Raw genomic sequence first — 24,408 nt, 5'->3', positions numbered from 1 at the left:
CATCTGGAGTATGGGATAATGCGGGGGTGGGGGGGTGGGGACATGATACAGGGGGAGGGGCACACACTACTCCCTCTGTATAAATCACTTGTGAGGCCACATCTGGAGTATGGGATAATGCGGGGGGCGGGGACATGATGCAGGGGGAGGGGCACACACTACTCCCTCTGTATAAATCACTTGTGAGGCAACATCTGGAGTATGGGATAATGCGGGGGGGAGGAGAATGATGCAGAGGGACGGGCACACACTACTCCCTCTGTATAATTCCCTTGTGAGGCCACATCTGGAGTATGGGATAATGCGGGGGGCGGGGACATGATGCAGGGGGAGGGGCACACACTACTCCCTTTGTATAAATCACTTGTGAGGCTACATCTGGAGTATGGGATAATGCGGGGGGTGGGGACATGATGCAGGGGGAGGGGCACACACTACTCCCTCTGTATAATTCACTTGTGAGGCCACATCTGGAGTATGGGATACAGTTTTTGGCACCACACTGTAGCAAGGACATTGACCTTCTAGAACGGGTACAAAGATGGCAACTAAATTAATCGGGGATGGAAGATTTCACTTACCAAGAAAGGTTGGACAAACTGGGCCGATTTAGCTGACTGAGAGGTGACCTGATTAACATGTATAAATACATCAGAGGGCAATACAAAAGCTTGGCAGATGAGCTTTTTGTCCCTAGGGTTGTATGGCGTACAAGGGGACATGGTTTGCGTGTGGAGGAAAAAAAGTTTTTGCCATCTCTTTAAAAAGGGGTCCTTCACAGTGAGAGTGGTAAAAATCTGGAATATCTTACTTCAGGGAGTAGTTATGGCAAACTTTATATCTATGGGGCTTGAATGCTTTCCTTGCAAGGGCATCCATGGCTAAAAGTACTAGGTAATTCCCGGGAAAGTTGATCCAGGGATTTATCTGACTGCCATCTGGAGTGGGGAAGGACTTTTTCCCTTTGAAGGACAATTGGCCCAGGCCTTGTAAGCATTTTTTTTGGCCCTGCATCTACTGGGATAAGTGTGGGTTCAGGATGGTGTCTTTTTTTCTGGTTAAACTTGATGGACAGATGTCTTTTTTCAAGTAAACTATGTAACTGTAACAAATGGCAGCCTCCATATGCCCATCACCTCAAGTTCCCTTTATAACCTACTGGTTCATGGACAAGCAAAACTGAATGTTAGACTCAATATACTGGCAAACGTGTGCCCTGGAGGGTGGACTGTCACCGTAGCGGCAGCCACGGTCATGTCCCAAGCGTCCACAAAGCCGACATCGATGCCCTGGAACACCTCTCTGAGCACCAGATACTGGCAGTAGCCGTTGAAGTCTCCCTGCATTTCCACCGGAGCATAAATATCTCTCGTATTCTCTGATTTAATGATGACTTTGGTGTCCGGGCTTCGGAGGAACAGCCTCTCCACTGCTCGGCGGATATTGAACGCCCGTTTAATGAAGATTTTGAGCGGGAAATGTCTAAAGTGCTGGCCCATCGTAATGACGAAGATGGTGTCCTTTCCCCCAGCGCGCTGGTCGATCTGCTGGCTTGTATACTGGTCCTCTTTGAAGTAGTAGAAGCTAGGGTGTTCCAGGGGAAAACCGTGTCTCTTATAGGAGATGTACATATCCTTTTCCAGGTTTACGGCCTCCAGGGCTAAATGCCAACCGCCCCATCCTGATCCGTGGTAGCGGAAATATTTTGCAACTAGGAAAAATAAACAAAACCATTAAGGATTAGAGAGTTTATTTATATTATGTCTGTTATTTAAGTTTTATTTTTCAATGTTTTTCCTAATCATCATCAATGTTGTCTTCTTTGTTTATTTGTCAGTTAAAGCGGTTTAACACCCAGCATTACAACTTTGCTCTAAAAGATTGCTTACAGGTTACAAACTATTATGCCAGATTTTTTTTTAAGCAGAAATTCACTGAATGGGTTAAACATGACATTTTAATGTTGGATTTAACTAGGAATCCGCATCCGTTCTTACCTTTAGTTACAAATGTATCTTTATTTGGAATACAAATAGACCTTTGAAAAGCCTGCCGGGGAAGCCCTCTTTGTTCTCTCAGAGCAGTGTTTGTTTGTTACATTGTAGATAGATACATTTGTAACTAAACAAGCAAGCACGGAGGAGAATTTCTAGCTAAATGCAGCACTAAAATGTCATGTTTAATCCATTCAGTGAATTTCTGCTAAAAAAAAAATCTGGCATAATAGTTTATAAGCTGTAAGCAATCTTTTAAAGCAAAGTTGAAATGCTGGGTGTTAGACCACTTTAACCTACAAAGCTCTCCACAATTTCTCTTCCTTCTCCTCACTAGTTTCCCGATACCAACCCAACTGCAACCTCCGTTTTGCACACAACCTTCTTTTGTCTTCCTCTAGAATCACCTCTTCGCCTTCACATATACAAGATTTCTCACATGCCTCACCCCTCCTCTGGAATCCCCTTCCAAACACATCTATCACTCTCCAACCTGAAATCTTTAAGTGATCCCCAGGGCCGGATTTACCATAAGGCACACTAGGCACGTGCCTACAGGCGCCTGATTGGTCAAAGGGCGGGTTTGTGTCATGTCCCCTTTAAATTTAAATGAGTGAAAGTGCAATAGCGGCCGCTCGCGCCCTCATTTACATGATAATGGTGTGGCCGCGGCTGCAACTACAGAGAGGGGCGGGCTGCGGGAGGCTAGTGACAACACATGCACACACACATTCATTACCCCGCTCTCCCCGCCCACCGGCCGCCGTTTCCATGCCTGCACGCAGCTCTATAATTTGTGTGAACAACAGCTAGCTGCGTGCATAGGCGGCGGGGGGCGTTGAGATTGTCCGTCTGCTGCTGGCTGGGAGTTTGAGGAACCACTGCCCGCCCCGGCTGCACTGTTTACATTACAACTCCGCCCCGTGTGTATTCTATTATTGGGGACATAGTGAGAAGTAGCCAGTGCCATGGACGGAGGTGTCGGGGAGATGAGAGCAGCATACACTGTCCTCCGGCTGGCTTTATTTATTTGTTCACTCTGTAGCCGCCGGGAGCTATTAGGGGAGAAAGCTACCGAAGTCACTACAAAGTCTGTAGAGGGGGAGGGAGGAGGAGAAAGCAGAGCATAAGTACATAAAGCTCCGTCCCCCCTTCCATTCTCATGGTGCAGGCAAAGGTAAAGTGACAGGCGAGTGGTGGGGAGAGCAGCATGGAATGCTGTTACATGTGGCTTTAGGATGATTGCTGCACAGCGTGTGGGCTACAGATCTGCCCTCATCCCCCCTCCCCGTGTCTATTGGTTCAGCCTGTGCCCGGGACTTTTGAAGATGCCATTCCTTCCTGCTCCATGACATCACAGTTACAGGACCAGCGTGCATTTCACACAGACTACCTGCATTGCAGCAAGGACATCTGCAGCCAGTTACAGTGACAGTAAGTGGCTGATCGTTTATGCAGAGAGGCTTGGGACCTTTGATTCTCTCCCCTCCACCTCCTTTTCCTAGCTGAGACTATAATGCTCCCCCTCCCCTCCTGAACAGTATCCCCTGCTGAGACAATCCTGTGAAGTTTCCATAGGGTGACAGGCAGCTCTGTCCAGATATCACCTGAACTGATCAGATGTATTTGCTGCTCTGATCAGATCAGGTGACAGCTGGTCAGTGCTGAGGTGTCACTCTGTGAAAACACTGCTGGAGGCCAGGACTAGGTGTCAAATGGGGAGGGGAACCACTTGAAAGAGTAAGGGGAAGCATAGGATTGCCTCAGCAGGGGACACATTTAGGAGGAAGTAATGTAGTCTCTCAGCTAGAGATCAGTGAGGGTTAAAGGAAGTATGTATTTTAAAGAAAATGCAATCTACTTACCTGTTGCTTCCTCCAGCCCCGGAAAGCTATGTGTCCCTTGCCGCAGCTCCGTTCCCAGGCGGTCTCCAAAGGTCCCCTTGGTTGCAGATGCCAACCCAGCGAGGTTGGTATCTTCTGCACCTGCAGGATCACGCTCATGTAGCCGGCAGTGTTCTGTGCAGGCGCAGAAGTGCTGCATCTGCACACAAAGCTCCCGGCTATGTGATCGTGAGCAGCCGCACACTGGCGCAGAAAATAACGACCTTGCCAGGTCAGCATCTGCAACAGAGGGGACCTGTGGAGACCAGCTGGGAGCAGAGCTGTGGCAAGGGACACATAGCTTTCCGGGGCTGGAGGAAGCAACAGGTAAGTACATCGCATTTTCCACATTTTCGCGAATACCTGATATTTCTTTTAAAGGATGTCTTAGTCCTAAACATATATTATTCTCAAATTGTCTGTGTGTGAGGGGAGCTGTACATATTCTTACTGCACCTCCCGTGGGCCGGTGTCTGCCTCCGTTTGCCTATTTTCCTCCCCATTCTAAGGGTCCTGTTGGCGCTCTCAAGCCTAGACATACTACACTGTGCATGCGCAGTATGTCCACTTGTGACCGCACTTGCTGGGAACCTCCAAGTGCTTCACGTACGCACTCTCGCACCAAGACGTACCCGTCGGACAAACTGCGCGTGCACAGCATAGTATGTTAGGGTCACAGGATGCCGACCAGGACTCTGAACGGGAGGAAAACGGGCAAACGGACGCAGATGCTTGGACACGGGAAACACAGTAAGCACAGGCGTCAATTTGATGATATGTTTAGGATTAAGGTATCATTTGAGGACTGATGAGGCGCCTATTATAATAAGTGTCACCTGTAAGGATTGAGCTCAGTCCTGAGTGTGACATCACTTGGGTATACCCAAACAGTGTGCTGTTTCTATGTGGGGAGGCAGGACAGCTGCTTCCCACTAGCAGACTAATTTCAACCAAATTTGGATCAACTTACAGACCATCCATATTGCCTACCTAAACCTTCCTATCAATAGAATCTACCCATCACTAAAATCTACTCATTAGTACCTGCCTGTAATTAGAAACTGTGCGTTATCTGTATTAATGCCTTGTGATTTGTATTATCTTCTTGTTGTTGGTAATATCATATATTTGGTAAATTCTGCCTGTCATTGGCAATATCTGCATATTGTTAGTGTTCTCTAACTGCCTTTGGTAATATATACATTAGTTTTCGTAAGAAAAGGGGGCATGAGTTGGGGGTGTGGCCTGTGCTGATAGGCGGGGCTTAGGGCGCCAGAACTTCTGTGCCTATAGGCTCCTGAACTGTAAATCCGGCTCTGGTGATCCCTCAAAACTCACTTTTTCCAACAAGCATACGCTCCTCGGTTAGGTCATTTCCTCTTACATTTTGTATACTATCCCACTTCTTCTTTCCTCCCTATTCCTTTAGATTGTAAGCTCGCAAGGGCAGGGCTCTCTCCCCCTTTTGTGTCTTGGAATTTTCTATACATTTTGATTATCATATTCCGTTTGTCACTTTAATTACAATGTCTCCCAATTCTGTATTATGTACCAATGTCTATATTTTGTGCATATTATTGTTCCAGTTACTCCCTATTTTGTCTGATGAAGCAATTTTAGTCTGAAATTTGACATACCGTATATTCCGGCGTATAAGACGACCCCCAACTCTTCCAGTTAAAATATAGAGGTTGAGGTATACTCGCCATATAAGACTACCCCTCCTCTTCCAACGCACACCAAATGAAAATTTAAAAAAAAAATCACATACTGGTGCTATGTGTCAACAAATACTGGTGCTGTACTGTATGTGGTACTCAGTATATAACAGTATATAGGTGAATGACTGGTTGGATTGGTCAACTCTCCCTCTCTCTAGGCTCAACACACACCATACAATCTTGGTTGTTCAATCTTACCACTTTCATGTAGTATAAGAGCTTATCCAATCAATCATTCCAGGTATTTTCAATCTGTTGGCCCTTATACTACATAGATTTGGTAAATCTGTACAACCAAGATTGTATGGTGTGTCAGCTCTCCTTGTCTACCTGTTTATCAGAGCGGTATGGAAGAATAGATTGTGCTGTGCCCATAAAACACGCCTCTTTCACCCCTCTTTCACGCCTCTTTCACGCCTCTTGTGGCTGAATGGTTAAGGGCTCTGCCTCTGACACAGGAGACCAGGGTTCAAATCTCGGCTCTGCCTGTTCAGTAAGCTAGCACCTATTCAGTAGGAGACCTTGGGCAAGTCTCCCTAACACTGCTACTGCCTATAGGGCGTGTCCTAGTGGCTGCAGCTCTGGCGCTTTGAGTTTTCCAGGAGAAAAGCGAGATATAAGTGTTTGTGTTTGTTTGTTTTGTTTGTTTCACCCTTCTGGCCCCGCCCTTGTATCCTATTTACCTCCTTCTCTGCCTCTCGTTTCTCGCACATGTGCGCCTGCGCCGCTTCACTACAGTCCTCAGCAGCGAGATCTGAGAGGCGGTAACAGGATAGGGCGTATCACCCGGCATCAATGACACACGCGTTAAAGATGACCCCTGACTTTTCCGATGATTTTTAAGGGCTAAAAAGTAGTCTTAGACGCCAGAATATACAGTAATCGATTCTCCTTTTAAAGTGAACCAGAGACAAAGCACACTCGTGTATTTTACCATATATATCAGTGGGAACATTAGAGAAAACACCTACCCTGCTCTCTGTTTCATCCTTCACTGCTCAGCCTACTTGTTATCCGCCCTGATAAAATCCCTGACTGAGCATTCAGTCTGGCTTTGCTCAGGAATCATTATAGCTGAGTCATTATAGAAGAGCCAGAAGCGGGCAGACTTGGGCATGAAAAGACATCAGAGAAGACAGACTCAGCTATAATGATTTCTGAGCAGAGCCGGACTGAATACTCAGTTGGGGATTTTATCAGGGCGGATAACAAGTAGGCTGAGCAGTGAAGGATGAAACAGAGAGCAGGGTAGGTGTTTTCTCTAATGTTCCCACTGATATATATGGTAAAATACATGAGTGTGCTTCCTCTCTGGTTCACTTTAAGGAAGTAAGACCACCAATGCCTCCCTTATTAAACTGTTTTTAGTGCATTTTACTCCATGGTTGGTGCCTCTGTACAAGTGAACCTTACCAATTCCGCACATGTAATTTTACCTCTGGAGGGACCTCCAGAGGTAGAAGAGAGAACTACATGTTGGCCGGTGATTTCAACATTTCAAAAACTATAATTTTCTAATTTTCAAAATGATAACAATTTCAAAAACTATAACTAATTTTCGAAACTACTATAAAAATTTCAAAAACAGTAACTTTCTAATTCTTCGGGCGACCAAATATCTGCTTTGGGGCTCCCAACTGCTGATATTTCCATTAGGGCCTATAGGTCTATGCCCAAATCGTCCATGAGCCAGCCGCAGGTGCCCACATTGGCTGCATCCATGGTCTCTGCTATGGTTGGAACTACTGACTCTCATATCTTCCTGTAGACTCATTTTTCTAAACAAGCACAATAGGGAGGATGGTAATATTGTACAAATTACAGCCTTACCATTACTTTACACTGTTTACTGTTACACAACTTTAAAGAGTCACTTTAAGGACAAAAAGACTACTTGCACTGAAAATTTTAAACACAAGTATATAAAATGTACATTTCTCCAAGAGTAAAAGGAGCTATAAATTACTTTTCCCTATGTTTCTGTCACTTACAGTGGATGGCAAAAAGCTGAGCAGATTTTTGGACTAGTCCATTGCCTCCTGGGGAATTCTCAGTATTACCCTTTTTACCTTTAAGCACTTAAGGAGAACCCGAGGTGGGTTTGAAGAATATTATCTGCATACAGAGGCTGGATCTGCCTATACAGCCCAGCCTCTGTTGCTATCCCAAACCCCCCTAAGGTCCCCCTGCACTCTGCAATCCCTCATAAATCACGGCCACTCTGCTGACAAACAGCTTGTCAGAGCTGGCTGTGTTTATCTCTATAGTGTCAGTCTGCTGCTCTCCCCGCCTCCTGCAGAACTCCAGTCCCCGCCTGCATCCCTTCCCTCCCTGCTGATTGGAGGAAAGGGACGGGGGCAGGGACCGGAGCTATGCAGGAGGCGGGGGAGCAGCTGAGACACTACAGATGTAAACACAGCCTTACAGCATGGCTGTGATTTATGAGGGATTGCAGAGTGCAGGGGGACCTTAGTGGGGTTTGGGATAGCAACAGAGGCTGGGCTGTATAGGCAGATCCAGCCTCTGTATGCAGATAACATTCTTTAAACACACCTCGGGTTCTCTTTAATGGAAAAGATCTATACACAAAGGGCCTGATTCACAAAGCGGTGCTGACAGTTAGCACGCTGGTGAAAAGCCCTTTATCACGCCTAAACTCAGTTTAGGCATGATAAGTTTAGGTGCGATAAGTTTAGGTGTGATAAGTTTAGGCGTGATAAGTTTAGGCGTGATAAGTTTAAGCACCAACTGGGTTAGCACCGCAGTGCACAGTTGATCAAAAGTTTTGCGCTAGCAAAGTCTGGTGCACTTCGCATAGAGTTTAATGGCGCTGCTTTGCGTGCGGGACTTTGCACGCTATCTACACTTATCTAAACTTAGCATGCCTAAACTTATCACACCTAAACTTATCACGCCTAAACTGGCTTTTCACCAGCATGGTGCAATGGTTATCACGCCTAAAGTCTCTAACTGGGTTAGCACCGCTTTGTGAATCGAGCCCTAGATGTCAGTCTGTCTCCCAACTCACTCTTTTAGCAGTTGAACTGTGCAACTGCAGTTCATTAAGTGCTTTTGTGAATAGAGAAATAACTGGGAATCCCCCATGAGGAGATGTACTGATTCTAAACCTGACAGATATGTTAAATTTAACTATACTACCTACTGTAATTGACAGCAACATAGGAAAATTATACTTTATAGTGCATTTTATTCAGGAAAAAAATGTATGTACATTCTATATGTATGTATTTTAACAACTTCCTGTCCCATGACGTGAACATAAGTCTCTGCATTCCCCTCCCTAAAAAATCCTAGATAACACTGTTTATTTATCTCTGAGCTGATTACAATGCTACACAGTTGACAGCCAACCCATCTCTTCCTCCCCGGGAATTCAATGGCAGGATTAATGTGTAAACAAGTGTAAAACAAACATTCCAGGAGCAGACAAATGTAACAAGAAAGTAGAGTATATGCAATATGTTACTAACACATATTAAAACAAATGAACTGTTTAAATAAACGAGAGATAGACAAATAAAATGTGTGGTTTAATGTACACTAGAAACTATTTACATTAAAGCTATAATGTATGGAAGTGGATAAATTGTGTATTTTTTACACTTTTTTCCTTATTTTTCTTTTAAAATACATAGAAAATAAGGTCATTAGTAAAAACAAATACCAGCCACAAAAAGTCTAATTTCTCCTGAATAAAACAATATAAAGATCATTTAGTTGTGATCATGAATGTTTAAAGTTATTGCCAAAGGAATCAGAGCTGAGCTGAACTGTAAAAATGACCAGGGTAGGGAAGTGGTTACATTTTACAATTTTTCACGAAAGTTGCACTTTTCAGCTTTTTCTTCGTGCCACAATTTGTGACGTTTCTGTAGGGGAAATCTTACTTTTGTTGCCCTCCGTGAAGTACATGATAAACTGTCGTAGTGTTGAGTCACCAATCAGAAACAGCTTCTTCTTCTCCAGACACCCAATGAAGTCCTCCCCAGTCTTGTAGACAGTCATGTTGCAGTAGACGGGACGCCACACATTATCATAAAAATATCCGCTTGGAAGGGGAGACGCCATTCCTGTCTTGCATTTTGGCTTTTTAACATGTTCAACATCTGGAAAAAACAGATCGTATAACAGAAAATATCAGCAGAGTGTGAATATTTCATGATATTTATACAGTATAGGCAAGATTTCACGAGTGACTCATGCGTAGGGATGCTCATTCGGATTCCGCGGAAATGTAATTTCCGAAATTCCGATCAAAGTTGCATTTCCGCATCGGGATGCGGAAATCGGTAATGCAAGTGCGGTAGGCGGCTTTCCGACAGAAATTGCGAAAATTCTTGCCGAATTTAACATCAATTTTCTCAAAAACTATAAGGTCTTTTTGAAAACTTTTTTTTTGCATCTTGTTAACAAGATTATAAACTCAGAAAATTTGGTGTTTCTAGGACTTACGGGGGCTTTGCTATTAACCGCATCTGCCTATTTTCTGCATTTTACATTACAGTAAAAATCTGCCACCTTTAGCGGTTAATAGCAAAGCCCCCGTAAGTCCTAGAAACACCAAATTTTCAGGGTTTATTAAACAGAATCTTGTGAATACGATGCAAAAGCTTTCAAAAAGACCTTGTAGTTTTTGAGAAAATCGATGTCAAAGTCAGGCGGAATTTCCGCATCGGAATGCGGAAATTTGTAGCGGAAAGCATAATCGGTAATTGGCAATGGCGGAATGAGGATTTACCGTGGAATCGGAAATTGGCATTTCCGACCATCCCTACTCATGCGACTGCACAGGCGTGGCTATGTCACACAGTATGGCGGGCGGCGCTAACGCAGAAAGAGAAGTGTGGCCAGGAACTTCCAGAGGGTCCTAGGCAGCTGTGGAGATCTGAAGGTGGACACAGGAAGCCTCTTAGGTAGGTATATTTTTTTGTTTTATAGTCTAGCTTGAGTTCTCTTTAATGTCTTTTTCAGACTGTACTGCATGCTCCTCAGGCACCTATACCTGGCTACCTATACTGGGGCACCTATACCTGGCTAACCTATAGTGGTGCACTTATACCTGGCTACCTATACTGGCTGCACCTATTCCTGGCTACTTATACTGTCTGCACCTATTCCTTGCTACCTATACTGTCTGCATCTATTCCTGGCTACCTATACTGTTTGCACCTATTCCTGGCTACCTATACTGGGGCACCTATACCTGGCTACCTATTCTAGGGGGACCTATACCTATACTGGGGGCACCTATACCTGGCTAACTTATACTGGTGGCACCAATACCTGGCTACCTATACTGGGGGGACCTACCCTGGAATACCTATACTGGCTGCACCTATTCCTGGATACCTATACTAGCTGCACCTATACCTGGATAACCTACACTGGGGGCATCTATGCCTGGCTACCTATACTGGAGGGCATAGATATGGTGTATATGATGAAGCAGAATTTAACATGGTAGAAAAAGCAAGTCCAGATGTTTGGCTCATCTCGTGGCTCAAATCATATTACCAACCAGGAGACTTGCTGATGGTGTATGAGTGATGAATTCAACTCTATTTAAGTATAGGAAATAGAGATGGCCCGAACCTCCAATTTTAGGTTCACGAACCGGGTTCTCGAACCTCCTGCAAAAGCTCGGTTCGTGCGAACCTTCGCAAACCGCAATAGACTTCAATGGGGAGGCGAACTTTGAAAACTCGAAAAATGTATGCTGGCCACAAAAGTGATGGAAAAGATGTTTCAAGGGGTCTAACACCTGGAGGGGGGCATGGCAGAGTGGGATAGACACCAAAAGTCCCAGGGAAAACTCTGGATTTGCGTTGTGACGGCCATGCTGGACTGGTGAGCACCATGGCGAGATTGCTCTTCCTCACTCAGTGATGTCAGGTAATGTCTCACTGCCTTTTTAACTTTCGATGGTTCTTTCTCTACCATTGTTAAAGCTTACATCTATTTTTTTAAATGCTTGTTCTGCTTGCTGTTCAGTACCTGCATCGAGAATCTTTTATGGAGGGCAAGTCTGCCATTGCGAGTGACCACAGGTAATGGCCGGGGAATCCTGGTTCGATTCCGGTCCGGAGTGGGAGCCTAAGAAACGGCTACCACCACCACACATCCAAGGAAGGCAGCAAGCACGCTGTGGGCAAAGGAGCAGGAACGGCTACCACACATCCAAGGAAGGCAGCAGGCATGGCATGCACGTCCCGAGGTAGTGACCAATAATACCATACAGGAGGACTTTCGAGGCCCTGCTGTATATGTGAGATTAATCAACTTTAAATCCTTTAACGAGAATCTGTTATGGAGGGCAAGTCTGCCATCAATTCAAGTGAAAAGTATGCACTGACTGCCAAGTATAATACAATGTGCAGTCAAAGATGCAGTGAAAGGTATGCAGTGACTGCAAACAGCTGTTTGTGTAGTGACGGCCGGGCTGGACTGGTGCGCACCATGACGAGAGTGAAGGTGTTGGTGGCTTTCCAGCCCATATGGTCGCCCGGCTGAGGTAGCTGAATGACAGGACAGTGACTGTCCAGCTGATCAAATTTGGTCTGTTCACAATGAAGCAACAACCTTATTATCTTTGGTGTGCAACCCCCCCGAGACACTCATATAGCCGGCGGTCATTGCTTCATTGTGATACGCAAGCCCCTTCACCGCAGCAAGGTAATGATCACGAAGCCGAATGGGCACATGTACATGCCTTTTGTTTAGTTGTTGCAGCCGCAGTGCAGCCAGAAAAATTAGGCAGGCATGTGTTACACATATGATAAATTAACTCCACAGTGCGATATTGCTCAGAAATAACATCAGTGTAAATACAGTGCAGCATATCACAGATAACAGCAATCTGCATAACATGTGCTCACTTTTAATGTCTGCCACATGCAATGTCCTAAAATCACTGACCTGGGTATCAGGGAAGCTGTCCTGAGTCTATACTGTTCTAACCTCTTTCCCTAGCATATGAGAGATCATAAATTGTATAACAAGTAAAGTTTAGCAAAACTATCACTCAGAAAAAGAATCATCATACCTGGAATGAGATGGAGGGCATTCTTTCATTAGGGCAGGGTCAGTGTAACTAGTGTTGTCCGGATCATGAACGATTCGGATCTTTGATCCGAATCTATTTTGTGAGTCGAATCATCCGAATCATCAAAATGAGTGATTCGGATCGCAAAAGGGGCGGGGCCAGGAGCGACACGCCCCCTCTCAGCGGGCAGCGGGGTCCTGGAAGCAGAGCTGAGATGGATCGCTCTGTTGGATGGGAGCCAGCCTTGCAGGGAGACAGGTAGATGAGAGAGAGGGGACATGGGTGCCACTGCCAGATATGTGTAGAGCACACATACTGGCTGAAATTTGCTGCTCAGACATTACAGGTTGTCTATTCCGTAGTTGTGCACAGTGGAAACTTTTGGCTCAGCTCAGCACAGCTCAGTAACTTTGCAGGCACTGTGATTGCTGTGCAATATGATCTTCCTGCACTCAGCACTAAACAGCTGCACTTCACTTCTGGGAATGCTTTGGGGAATGCTTTCTTTCACTGTGCGACGTTTGCATTCAGAGTATACAGATGAACATATAGGTGAAATATATGTAAAGCATAATGATTGCAGCATGTGGGTATTGTGTGCAAACATTTCTGCTCTCTGCTCGTCCCTCCTCCCTTCTCTGTCCACTCCCTGCCCTCTGTCCATCTTCTCCCCTTCTCTGTGTGTCCACCCCCCTCCCCTTGTCCTGTCCACAGCAGGGAAAGACCTGTCCTGCTATTCATTTCACCCCCGAATGCTTCCGTAGTAAAATGATCCGAGATTTGGATCAAAGATCCGGATCTTTTCAATGATCCGATTCGAATCATCCGGATCATTGAAAAGATCCGAACTTCCCATCTCTAAGTGTAACTATATAAAATCTCCCCACCAACCTAGAATGTACAAGTGGTTCCCCCTAACACAGGAAGTGCTACAGCTATGCTGGGGAGAACTTGTGTGTCCTCTCTATAGAATCCCAGGGTTTCAAATCTGGATCTTTTATGATTATATACATTTATGAAACTGACAGGAAAACATTTATTTTGGGGGGTGCCTATTTTATACATACTTTACACATGTACATGCACCAGAAAAATTATTATAGCGGCTGCTGCTAACAGCGGCCTAAAAAATTCAGGAATCCGTCTGGAGTCCTGGACCCTGTTGGTGGTGGCAGAGAAGGCAGTCAAGCGGCCTGCGGGCAGAGGTGCTGTGTGGGGAGCGACTTAGTCTTGGGGCAGGCAGCCAGTCACAAGGCGTGCAGGCAGAGATGCTATGTGTGGGGACTGACTTCCATGCCTCATTCATTTTGATAAAGGTGAGGTACTGAACACTTTTGTGACTTAGGCAACTTCTCTTCTCAGTGACAATTCCTCCAGCTGCGCTGAAGGTCCTTTCTGACAGGACGCTTGAGGCAGGGCAAGACAGAAGTTGGATGGCAAATTGGGACAGCTCTGGCCACAAGTCAAGCCTGCGCACCCAGTAGTCCAAGGGTTCATTGCTGCTCACAGTGTCTACATCCACACTTAAGGCCAGGTAGTCATCTACCAGCCGGTCCAGGCGTTGGTGGAGGGTGGATCCGGAAGCGCTAAGGCGAGGCGTTGGACTAAAGAATGTCCGCATGTCCGACATCACCATGAGATCGCTGGAGCGTCCTGTCCTTGCCTGCGTGGACATGGGAGAAGGATAACTGGCAGTGGAACCTTTATTGCGTTGTGCTGTGACATCACCCTTATACGCATTGTAAAGCATAGTTACCAGCTTGTTCTGCATGTGCTGCATCCTTTCTGCCTTCTGGTGAGTTGGTAACATGTCCCTCACTTTGTGCCTATACCAAGGGTCTAGTAGCGTGGCCACCCAGTACAGCTCATTCCCCTTGAGTTTTTTTATACGGGGGTCCCTCAACAGGCTAGATGCCATCTTCACAAAGTTGGATGCAGACGTACTATCCATCTCCTCTTGCTCTTCCTCAGTGACGTCAGGTAAGTCCTTCTCCTCCCCCCAGCCACGAACAATACCACGGGAACGTCGAGCAGCACAAGCCGCCTGCTGCGGTTGTTCTTCTGCCGCCGCCTCCTCCTCCTCCTTCAAAGAAACACCTTCCTCATCATCCAAGTCTGACTCTTCCTCCTCCTCCCCCCCCTCTGTGCTGCCGCCGGTGTTGAGGAAACATCTGATTCTGATGAAAATTGCTCCCACGACTGTTCCTGCCATAACTGTTCCTCTTCACGCTCCTCCACAGCTTGATCTACCACTCTACACACGGCACGCTCCAGAAAGAAAGCGCACGGGATCAAGTCGCTGATGGTCCCTTCACTGCGACTCACCAGGTTGGTCTCCTCCTCAAACGGCCGAATGAGCCTGCATGCATTTCACATCAGTGTCCAGCTGTTGGGCCACAACATCCCTATCTCCCCAGATTGTGTCCTTTTACTGTAATTGTACAGGTACTGGGTGACGGGTTTCTCCTGTTCTAGCAGGCTTGAGAACATGACCAGGGTCGAATTCCAGCGAGTCGGGCTATCATATATCAAGCGTCTAACCGGCAAGTTGTTTTTCCGCTGAATGTCCACAAAGCGTGCCATGGCCGTGTAAGACCGCCTGACATGCCCACACAACTTCCTGCCCTGCTTCAGGACGTCCTCTAAGCCTGGGCACTTTGACACAAATCTTTGAATGACTAGATCCAGCACATGTGCCATGCAGGGTACATGTGTCAGCTTTCCCAAATTCAAAGCGGAAAGGAGATTGCTGCAGTTGTCACACACTACATTGCCGATCTCCAGCTGGTGCGGGGTCAGCCACTGATCCACCTGTTTGTTAAGAGCAGCCAGGAGAGCTGCTCCAGTGTGACTCTCCGACTCCGCTTTGAGGCAAGACATGTCTAAGATGGCGTGACACCATCGTACCTGGCATGCAGCATAGGCCCTGGGGAGATGGGGCTGTGCAGCTGGAGAGGAGATCGCAGAACCAGTAGAGTTGAACTGCCACTCAACCAAGGAGGAGGAGGAGGACGACAGAGAAGAGGATGATCAGGAGGAGAGGAGGTGGCAGGAGGCCTGCCTGCAAGCCGTGGAGGTGTCACAAGTTGGTCTGCTGCACAGCCACGTGCTCCCTGCTTGCCATCGGTCACCAGGTTGACCCAATGAGCTGTGTAAGTTATGTACCTGTCCTGACCGTGCTTGGCAGACCAGGCATACGTGGTCAGGTGGACCCTTGACCCAATGCTGTGTGCCAGAGATGACACCACTTGCCTCTCAACTTCACGGTACAGTTTGGGTATCACCTTTTTAGAGAAATATTTGTGGCCTGGTATCTTCCACTGCGGTGTCCCAATGGCCACAAATTTATGGAAGGCCTCAGAGTCCACCAGCTTGTATGGTAACAGCTGGCGAGCTAACAGTTCCGCCACACCAGCTGTCAGACGCCGGGCAAGGGGGTGACTGGCAGAAATTGGCTTCTTCTGCTCAAAGATTTCCTTCACGGACACCTGGCTGCTGTGGGCAGAGGAGAAGGAACTGCTCAAGGGCAGAGGCGGAGAGGAGGAGAGTGGCTGTGAAGGTGCAAGGGAGAAAGCAGCTGAAGATGCTGCATCGGAAGGAGGGTGGCTTTTCTTTTGTGTGCTGCTTTTGCTCAGGTTCTCTTTCCATTGCAGTTTTTGCCTTTTCTTTATGTACTTTCGTAAGGCACTTGTCCCTACGTGAGTGTTGGCCTTTCCACGGCTCAATTTTTGGAGACAGAGAGAACAGATGGCTTTACTCCGATCTGAGGCAGACACATTAAAAAAATTCCAAACCGCTGAGCCCCACTGGGGTGATGGCACTATGGTGGCCTCAGCAGCTGACGTTGAAGGGCATGTTGGCTGGCTGTACATAGGTGGCGATACATGGCACCGGACACTGCCACCAGCTGTTTCTGACGACGAGCTCCCCCTGCTTCTTTCATGGACTTGTCTCCTCCTACTCCTCTTTGACTCCCCCTATGAACTGTCCCGCTGTCCATTTCCTCTATTGGGAACATACGTGGGATCCGTATCATTGTCATCATCCTAATCATCCTGCCCAGCTTCGCTTGCCTCAGACACCTCATAAACTGCACCAACAGCAGGTAGTTCATCATCTTCACACGTTACGTCCATAGTGTCGCCGCCTAACTCAGACATATGAGGTGGTGTAACTTGCTTAGCGCCTTCATCTGGTTGTAACAATAATGACCGTGAATCAGTTAATTCCCCACCAATTAACTCCTGCGAAGTGTAAAATGCAACAGATGTGGTGCTTATTGTAGCACTGGTGGCTGCGGAAGATGAGGTGTTCTGTGTTAAATAGTCAACCACGTCCTGACAATCTGGTGACTTGATGGGAGCGATGTGCCTTCTTCTGAGCACTGTACTTTGGGCCAGGGCCACACGAAATCACATCAACACAACCTCGCACAGACCTGCCGGGTGGCCTTCCTCTGGGTCTGCCTCTACCTCTGCCTGTTTTGTCTGTTGTGTCCATATCGGGGGGATGAAGTGAAAGGTATGCACTGACTTGACTAATACAATGTGCAGTCACACAGGTGCAGTTAACAGGTATGCTTGGAGTGGTATATCACACTGCGTGCACTCACGTAGGTAGGTGGGTGCACTGAACACAACAGGTAGGTATATGCAGGGATGAGGTGGGTGCACTAAACACAACAGGTAGGTATATGCAGTGATGGGTATTACAATGTGTACCTGTCACACACAGACAGGTAGCGGACAGGCACAGTGACACTGCGTGCACTCACGTAGGTAGGTGGGTGCACTGTGAACAACAGGTAGGTAGGTATATGCAGTACTGGGAATTACAATGTGCACCTTTCACACACAGACAGGTAGCAGACAGGCATGGTGACACTGCGTGCTCTTAACTCACGTAGGTTGGTGGGTGCACTGTGAACAACAGGTAGGTAGGTATATGCAGTACTGGGAATTACAATGTGCACCTGTCACACACAGACAGGTAGCGGACAGCCACAGTGACACTGTGTGCGCTCACGTAGGTAGGTAGGTGCACTGTGAACAACAGGTAGGTAGGTATATGCAGTGATTGGTATTACAATGTGCACCTGTCACACACAGACAGGTAGCGGACAGGCACAGTGACACTGTGTGCGCTCAGCTCACATAGGGTGGTGGGTGCACTGTGAACAACAGGTAGGTAGGTATATGCAGTAGTGGGTATTACAATGTGCACCTGTCACACACACAGGTAGTCACCGAATGTGCTGGGCCTGGCAGTGGCACACACACAGTATGGATTATCAAGGCTGTCACCAGCCTGTGCATCTCACCTCTGCTCTTGGTGCTACTTCCTGCGTTCCACCTATAGTTCAGTAGTGTAATTCTCGTGGATGTAAGTTCTGTGGATGCAGGTAGCAGGTGCAGGTTTCCCAAACATCAATTCAATTTGGTTCTGTTTGTGACACGCACAGGCTGGTGACGTCTCCCCTGCAAAGTCAGCAGACCGGAATTACTGCCGGAAGAGAGACGCGAGTGATGTAACCGGCGGTAGCGCCTATCACAACTGGAAACGACTCCGTGTGCCTCCGCGGCGAGACGGAACGCAGCCCGAACCACTGGAGAGGAGTGTGGAACTGTCACCTACAGAATGGAGCGGTGAGCACATCTCCTATGTAAATAAGTAACTAATCTTCCAATACGCACTGTGTGGCTAGTGATATTGACGGTGGATATATTCCGGAGGACGGATTAAAGTTGCAGCAAGTGTCACTTTTGGCAATTTGCTAGGGCGAACAACACAAGGAAGTTCACTCTGCATATGTTGCCACGATTTTTTGTGATATAGATACAACTATATATATATATAATATTCCTGCATAGGAAAATTCTTCATTTAGCATTTTTGGCTAAATACATGCGCAGCCTTTTATGTTTTTTAAAGGGAACCAGATCACCCATGGAAGATTGATAATGTGGGAAAGTGATGAAATGTATGTATGAATAAATATTACTTTTATAATTGTGTTATTACCTAGACCTGATCTTACTGGCAATTTTGCACAATAAAATAATTTAACCCATAAAAGGGAATTGGAGTAGGTATTAAATTAATTTATATGCAAAATACTTCCCAGCGCACCTTATACTGTATAAAGGTTGGTTTGTTTACTTGTTTTAATTCATAAACCGAAATCAATGAGTGGTAACTGTAATGCTAAACAGAGAATGATGATGGCAGGAGATACTGATAGATGTACAGAGATGTTACATCCCCCTGTAAGCAGCAATGTGGTGATCAGTGGTGATTGTAATGCTAAACAGACAATGATGATGGCAGGAGATACTGATAGATGTACAGAGATGTTACACCCCCCTTTAAGTAGCAGTGTGGTGATCAGTGGTAATTGTAATGCTAAACAGAGAATGATGATGGCAGGAGATACTGATAGCTGTACAGAGATGTTACATCCCCCTTTAAGCAGCAATGTGTTGATCAGTAGTAATTGTAATACTAAACAGAGAATGATGATGGCAGGAGATACTGATAGATGTACAGAGATGTTACACTCCACTTTAGGTAGCAGTGTGGTGATCAGTGGTAATTGTAATGCTAAACAGAGAATGATGATGGCAGGAGATACTGATAGATGTACAGAGATGTTACATCCCTGTGTAAGTAGCAATGTGGTGATCAGTGGTGATTGTAATGCTAAACAGAGAATGATGATGGCAGGATATACTGATAGATGTACAGACATGTTACATTCCCCTGTAAGTAGCAATGTGGTGATCAGTGGTGATTGTAATGCTAAACAGAGAATGATGATGGAAGGATATACTGATAGATGTACAGAGGTGTTACATCCCCCTGTAAGCAGCAATGTGGTGATCAGTGGTAACTGTAATGCTAAACAGAGAATGATGATGGCAGGAGATACTGATAGATGTACAGAGATGTTACATCCCCCTGTAAGTAGCAATGTGGGGATCAGTGGTAACTGTAATGCTAAACAGAGAATGATGATGGCAGGAGATACTGATAGATGTACACAGATGTTACATCCCCCTGTAAGTAGCAATGTGGTATCAGTAGTGATTGTAATGATAAACAGAGAATGATGATGGCAGGAGATACTGATAGCTGTACAGAGATGTTACATCCCCCCGTAAGCAGCAATGTGGTATCAGTGGTGATTGTAATGCTAAACAGAGAATGATGATGGCAGGAGATACTGATAGATGTACAGAGATGTTACATCCCCCTGTAAGTAGCAATGTGGTATCAGTAGTGATTGTAATGATAAACAGAGAATGATGATGGCAGGAGATATTGATAGCTGTACAGAGATGTTACATCCCCCTATAAGTAGCAATGTGGTGATCAGTGGTGAGTGTAATGCCAAACAGAGAATGATGATGGCAGGAGATACTGATAGATGTACAGAGATGTTACATCCCCCTGTAAGTAGCAATGTGGTATCAGTAGTGATTGTAATGATAAACAGAGAATGATGATGGCAGGAGATATTGATAGCTGTACAGAGATGTTACATACCCCTATAAGTAGCAATGTGGTGATCAGTGCTATACAGAGAATGATGATGGCAGGAGATACTGATAGATGTACAGAGATGTTACATTACATCCCCTGTAAGTAGCAATGTGGTGATCAGTGGTAAATGTAATGCTAAACAGAGAATGATGATGGCAGGAGATACTGATAGATGTACAGAGATGTTACATCTCCCTATAAGTAGCAATGTGGTGTCAGTGGTAACTGTAATGCTAAACAAATGATGATGTCAGGAGATATCGATAGATGTACAGAGATGTTACATCTCCCTGTAAGTAGCAATGTGGTGATTGTAATGCTAAACAGATAATGATGATGGCAGGAGATACTGATAGATGTACAGAGGTGTTACATCCCCCTGTAAGCAGCAATGTGGTATCAGTGGTGATCGTAATGCTAAACAGAGAATGGTGATGGCAGGAGATACTGATAGATGTACAGAGATGTTACATCCCCCTGTAAGCAGCAATGTGGTATCAGTGGTGATCGTAATGCTAAACAGAGAATGGTGATGGCAGGAGATACTGATAGATGTACAGAGATGTTACATGCCCCTATAAGTAGCAATGTGGTGATCAGTGGTAATTGTAATGCTAAACAGAGAATGATGATAGCAGGAGATACTAAAAAATGTACAGAGATGTTACATGTTCCTATAAGCAGCAATGTGATATCAGTGGTGATTGTAATGCTAAACAAATGATGATGGCAGGAGATACTGATAGATGTACAGAGATGTTACATCTCCCTGTAAGTAGCAATGTGGTGATTGTAATGCTAAACAGAGAATGATGATGGCGGGAGATACTGATAGATGTACAGAGATGTTACATCCCCCTGTAGCAGCAATGTGGTGATCAGTGGTGATTGTAATGCTAAACAGAGAATGATGATGGCAGGAGATACTGATAGATGTACTGAGATGTTACATCCCCCTGTAAGCAGCAATGTGGTGATCAGTGGTGATTGTAATGCTAAACAGAGAATGATGATGGCAGGAGATACTGATAGCTGTACAGAGATGTTACATCCCCCTGTCAGCAGCAATATGGTGATCAGTAGTGATTGTAATGCTAAACAGAGAATAATGATGGCAGGAGATACTGATAGATGTACAGAGATGTTACATCTCCCTGTAAGTTGCAATGTGGTGATTGTAATGCTAAACAGAGAATGATGATGGCAGGAGATACTGATAGATGTAAAGAGATGTTACATCCCCCTGTAAGTAGCAATGTGGTGATCAGTGGTGATTGTAATGCTAAATAGAGAATGATGATGGCAGGAGATACTGATAGATGTACAGAGATGTTACATCCCCCTGTAAGTAGCAATGTGGTGATCAGTGGTAACTGTAATGCTAAACAGAGAATGATGATGGCAGGAGGTACTGATAGATGTACAGAGGTGTTACATCCCCCTGTAAGCAGCAATGTGGTATCAGTGGTTATTGTAGTGCTAAGCAGAGAATGATGATGGCAGGAGATACTGATAGATGTACAGAGATGGTACATCCCCCTGTAAGCAGCAGTGTGGTGATCAGTGGTAATTGTGATGCTTAAAGAGAAACTATTGGTAAAAATATGCCCCCCCCCCAAAAAAAAAAAAAAACACACACACATATGTAAGTAGATAAATACTTGCTTTACTTACATACCAGATGTATTGTAGTGTCCACATGGTTTCAGTGCAGTCAATCTGGAGAGTGCTGTGGATGGCAGGGGCCATCTTGTGTTCTCCGACTAGATTCCTCCCCCCCCCCCCCCCCCCCCTGCGCCCCCCTTCTCCCCGCACTGATTCTGTGCACAGTGGGGAGGAATAAATGCAGCTGGCACAGACTCACCTAATATTGGATCCAAGCGCTGCCGTTCCCATCTATTCTCTGCGCTACTGCCGGCGGTAGTGCAGAGAGAGTAGAAAGGAACTGCATCGCCTGGAACCAATATTAGGTGAGTCTGTGTGCACCGCATTTATCCTTCCCCAATGTGCAGCACGGCGAAGAGGGGGAATGCGGCAGCGGTAAATGCTGCAAATGAACGCAGACAGGGGGAAATTACACTGGAGGAGGGGGGCCCAGGCCAGTGACAGGAGAAAGCCTCTGGCCCCCCTTCCCTGCCCCTAGCTACCGCAGCGACCACACAGATAAGGGGAGACCAGGCGGCCAATGAGAGAGAAGAGAGGTGAGTGACAGAGGCTTCAGCCAATCAGGCTGATCCAGCATACATGTCACTTCTCTTTTGCCTCTGCGTACCTTGTTAGAGCCTGGGGGCACGGGAAGAGAAAAGCTCATTTGGAAAAAGTAAGATTGGTTTCATACTTTTGATTTGCCTGGTTAGCATCCTTTTTATCAATTTAATAGTCTGCAGTAGATAATTAATTTAGTATTTTATGCCCTACAGTTACTTCTTAATAGAGAATGATGATGGCAGGAGATACTGATAGATGTACATAGATGTTACATTCTCCTGTAAATAGCAATGTGGTATCAGTGGTGATTGTAATGCTAAACAGAGAATGATGATGGCAGGAGATACTGATAGATGCACAGAGATGTTACATCCCCCTGTAAGCAGCAATGTGGTGATCAGTGGTGAGTGTAATGCTAAACAGAGAATGATGATGGCAGGAGATACTGATAGATGTACAGAGATGTTACATCCCCCTGTAAGCAGCAATGTGGTGATCAGTGGTGAGTGTAATGCTAAACAGAGAATGATGATGGCAGGAGATACTGATAGATGTACAGAGATGTTACATGCCAGTGTAAGCAGCAATGTGGTATCAGTGGTGATTGTAATGCTAAACAGAGAATGATGATGGCAGGAGATACTGATAGATGTACAGAGATGTTACATGTCCCTATAAGTAGCAATGTGGTGATCAGTGGTAACTGTAATGCTAAACAGAGAATGATGATAGCAGGAGATACTGATAGATGTACAGAGATGTTACATCCCCTGTAAGTAGCAATGTGGGGATCAGTAGTAATTGTAATGCTAAACAGAGAATGATGATGGCAGGAGATACTGATAGATGTATAGGGATGTTACATGTCCCTATAAGTAGCAATGTGGTATCAGTGGTGATTGTAATGCTAAACAGAGAATGATGATGGCAGGAGATACTGATAGATGTACAGAGATGTTACATCCCCCTGTAAGCAGCAATGTGGTGATCAGTGGTAACTGTAATGCTAAACAGAGAATGATGATGGCAGGAGATACTGATAGATGTACAGAGATGTTACATCTCCTGTAAGTAGCAATGTGGTGATCAGTAGTAATTGTAATGCTAAACAGAGAATGATGATGGCAGTATACTGATAGATGTACAGAGATGTTACATCCCCCTGTAAGTAGCAATGTGGTGATCAGTGGTAATTGTTATGCTAAACAGAGAATGATGATGGCAGGAGATACTGATAGATGTACAAAGATGTTACATGTCCCTATAAGTAGCAATGTGGTATCAGTGGTGATTGTAATGCTAAACAGAGAATGATGATGGCAGGAGATACTGATAGATGTACAGAGATGTTACATGTCCCCATAAGTAGCAATGTGGTATCAGTGGTGAATGTAATGCTAAGCAAATGATGATGGCAGGAGATATTGATAGATCCATATTAAAATAGATAATTATATTCAAATATATTAAATATTAAGTGAAATGCTTTTCAATCCATTCAACTTTTTGCCATATGCAATCTTTAACGAAATTACGTCAATCTCAAACAGACGCGTGTGGTACCTCAAGAAACTTCCTCAGAACATTCAATCAACTGAAACATTGGATCGGTTTCATTAAATCGAACAAAAAATTGAAAAAAAAAAAAAAGAAAAAATCTTGACAGTGATTTTAATTTATGACAAGTTTTACATTATAGTAAAAAGAAAAAAAACTTTCTACTAAACAAAGTAAAAAAAAAAATTTAATAAAAAAGAAGAAGAAATGACTTACTGCCACAAGTGTTGATTGATATAGTGTCATATGTTTGAGGAATTTCAATGTAAATATTTGACCTTCAGGAATGATCAGAAAGACATAAGAAATCAGAATTCTTCAATAAATTAGCAATGGTGATATATATATATATATATATATTTTAAAACATATTCAAAACAAAAGATGAAGGGCCCGATCTAATTCACTTTTCTCCTAAGTTTTCTCCTAGGAGATAATTT

The 24,408-nt window shown here is 45.1% G+C and overlaps 1 protein-coding gene across 1 annotated transcript in view; it reads right to left on the bottom strand.

The window, feature by feature from the left end:
• Positions 1-1,151: 1,151 nt before the first annotated feature.
• LOC137525372 (NXPE family member 2-like) overlaps positions 1,152-24,408 on the bottom strand; it is a 70,588-nt gene continuing 47,331 nt past the window's right edge. Inside the window, exons 4-6 of the mRNA XM_068246434.1 lie at positions 24,185-24,246; positions 9,507-9,725; positions 1,152-1,711 (exon numbers count right to left, since the gene is read on the bottom strand). Coding sequence (XP_068102535.1) covers positions 1,164-1,711; positions 9,507-9,725; positions 24,185-24,246 — 829 coding nt within the window. The 3' untranslated portion in view covers positions 1,152-1,163. The remainder of the gene's footprint in view (positions 1,712-9,506; positions 9,726-24,184; positions 24,247-24,408) is intronic.

The sequence above is a fragment of the Hyperolius riggenbachi genome, chromosome 7 (assembly GCF_040937935.1).
Source record: "Hyperolius riggenbachi isolate aHypRig1 chromosome 7, aHypRig1.pri, whole genome shotgun sequence".
Taxonomy (NCBI): domain Eukaryota; kingdom Metazoa; phylum Chordata; class Amphibia; order Anura; family Hyperoliidae; genus Hyperolius; species Hyperolius riggenbachi.
The sequence above is the reverse complement of the archived record's forward strand: the minus strand, read 5'-3'. Positions and strand labels throughout refer to the sequence as shown.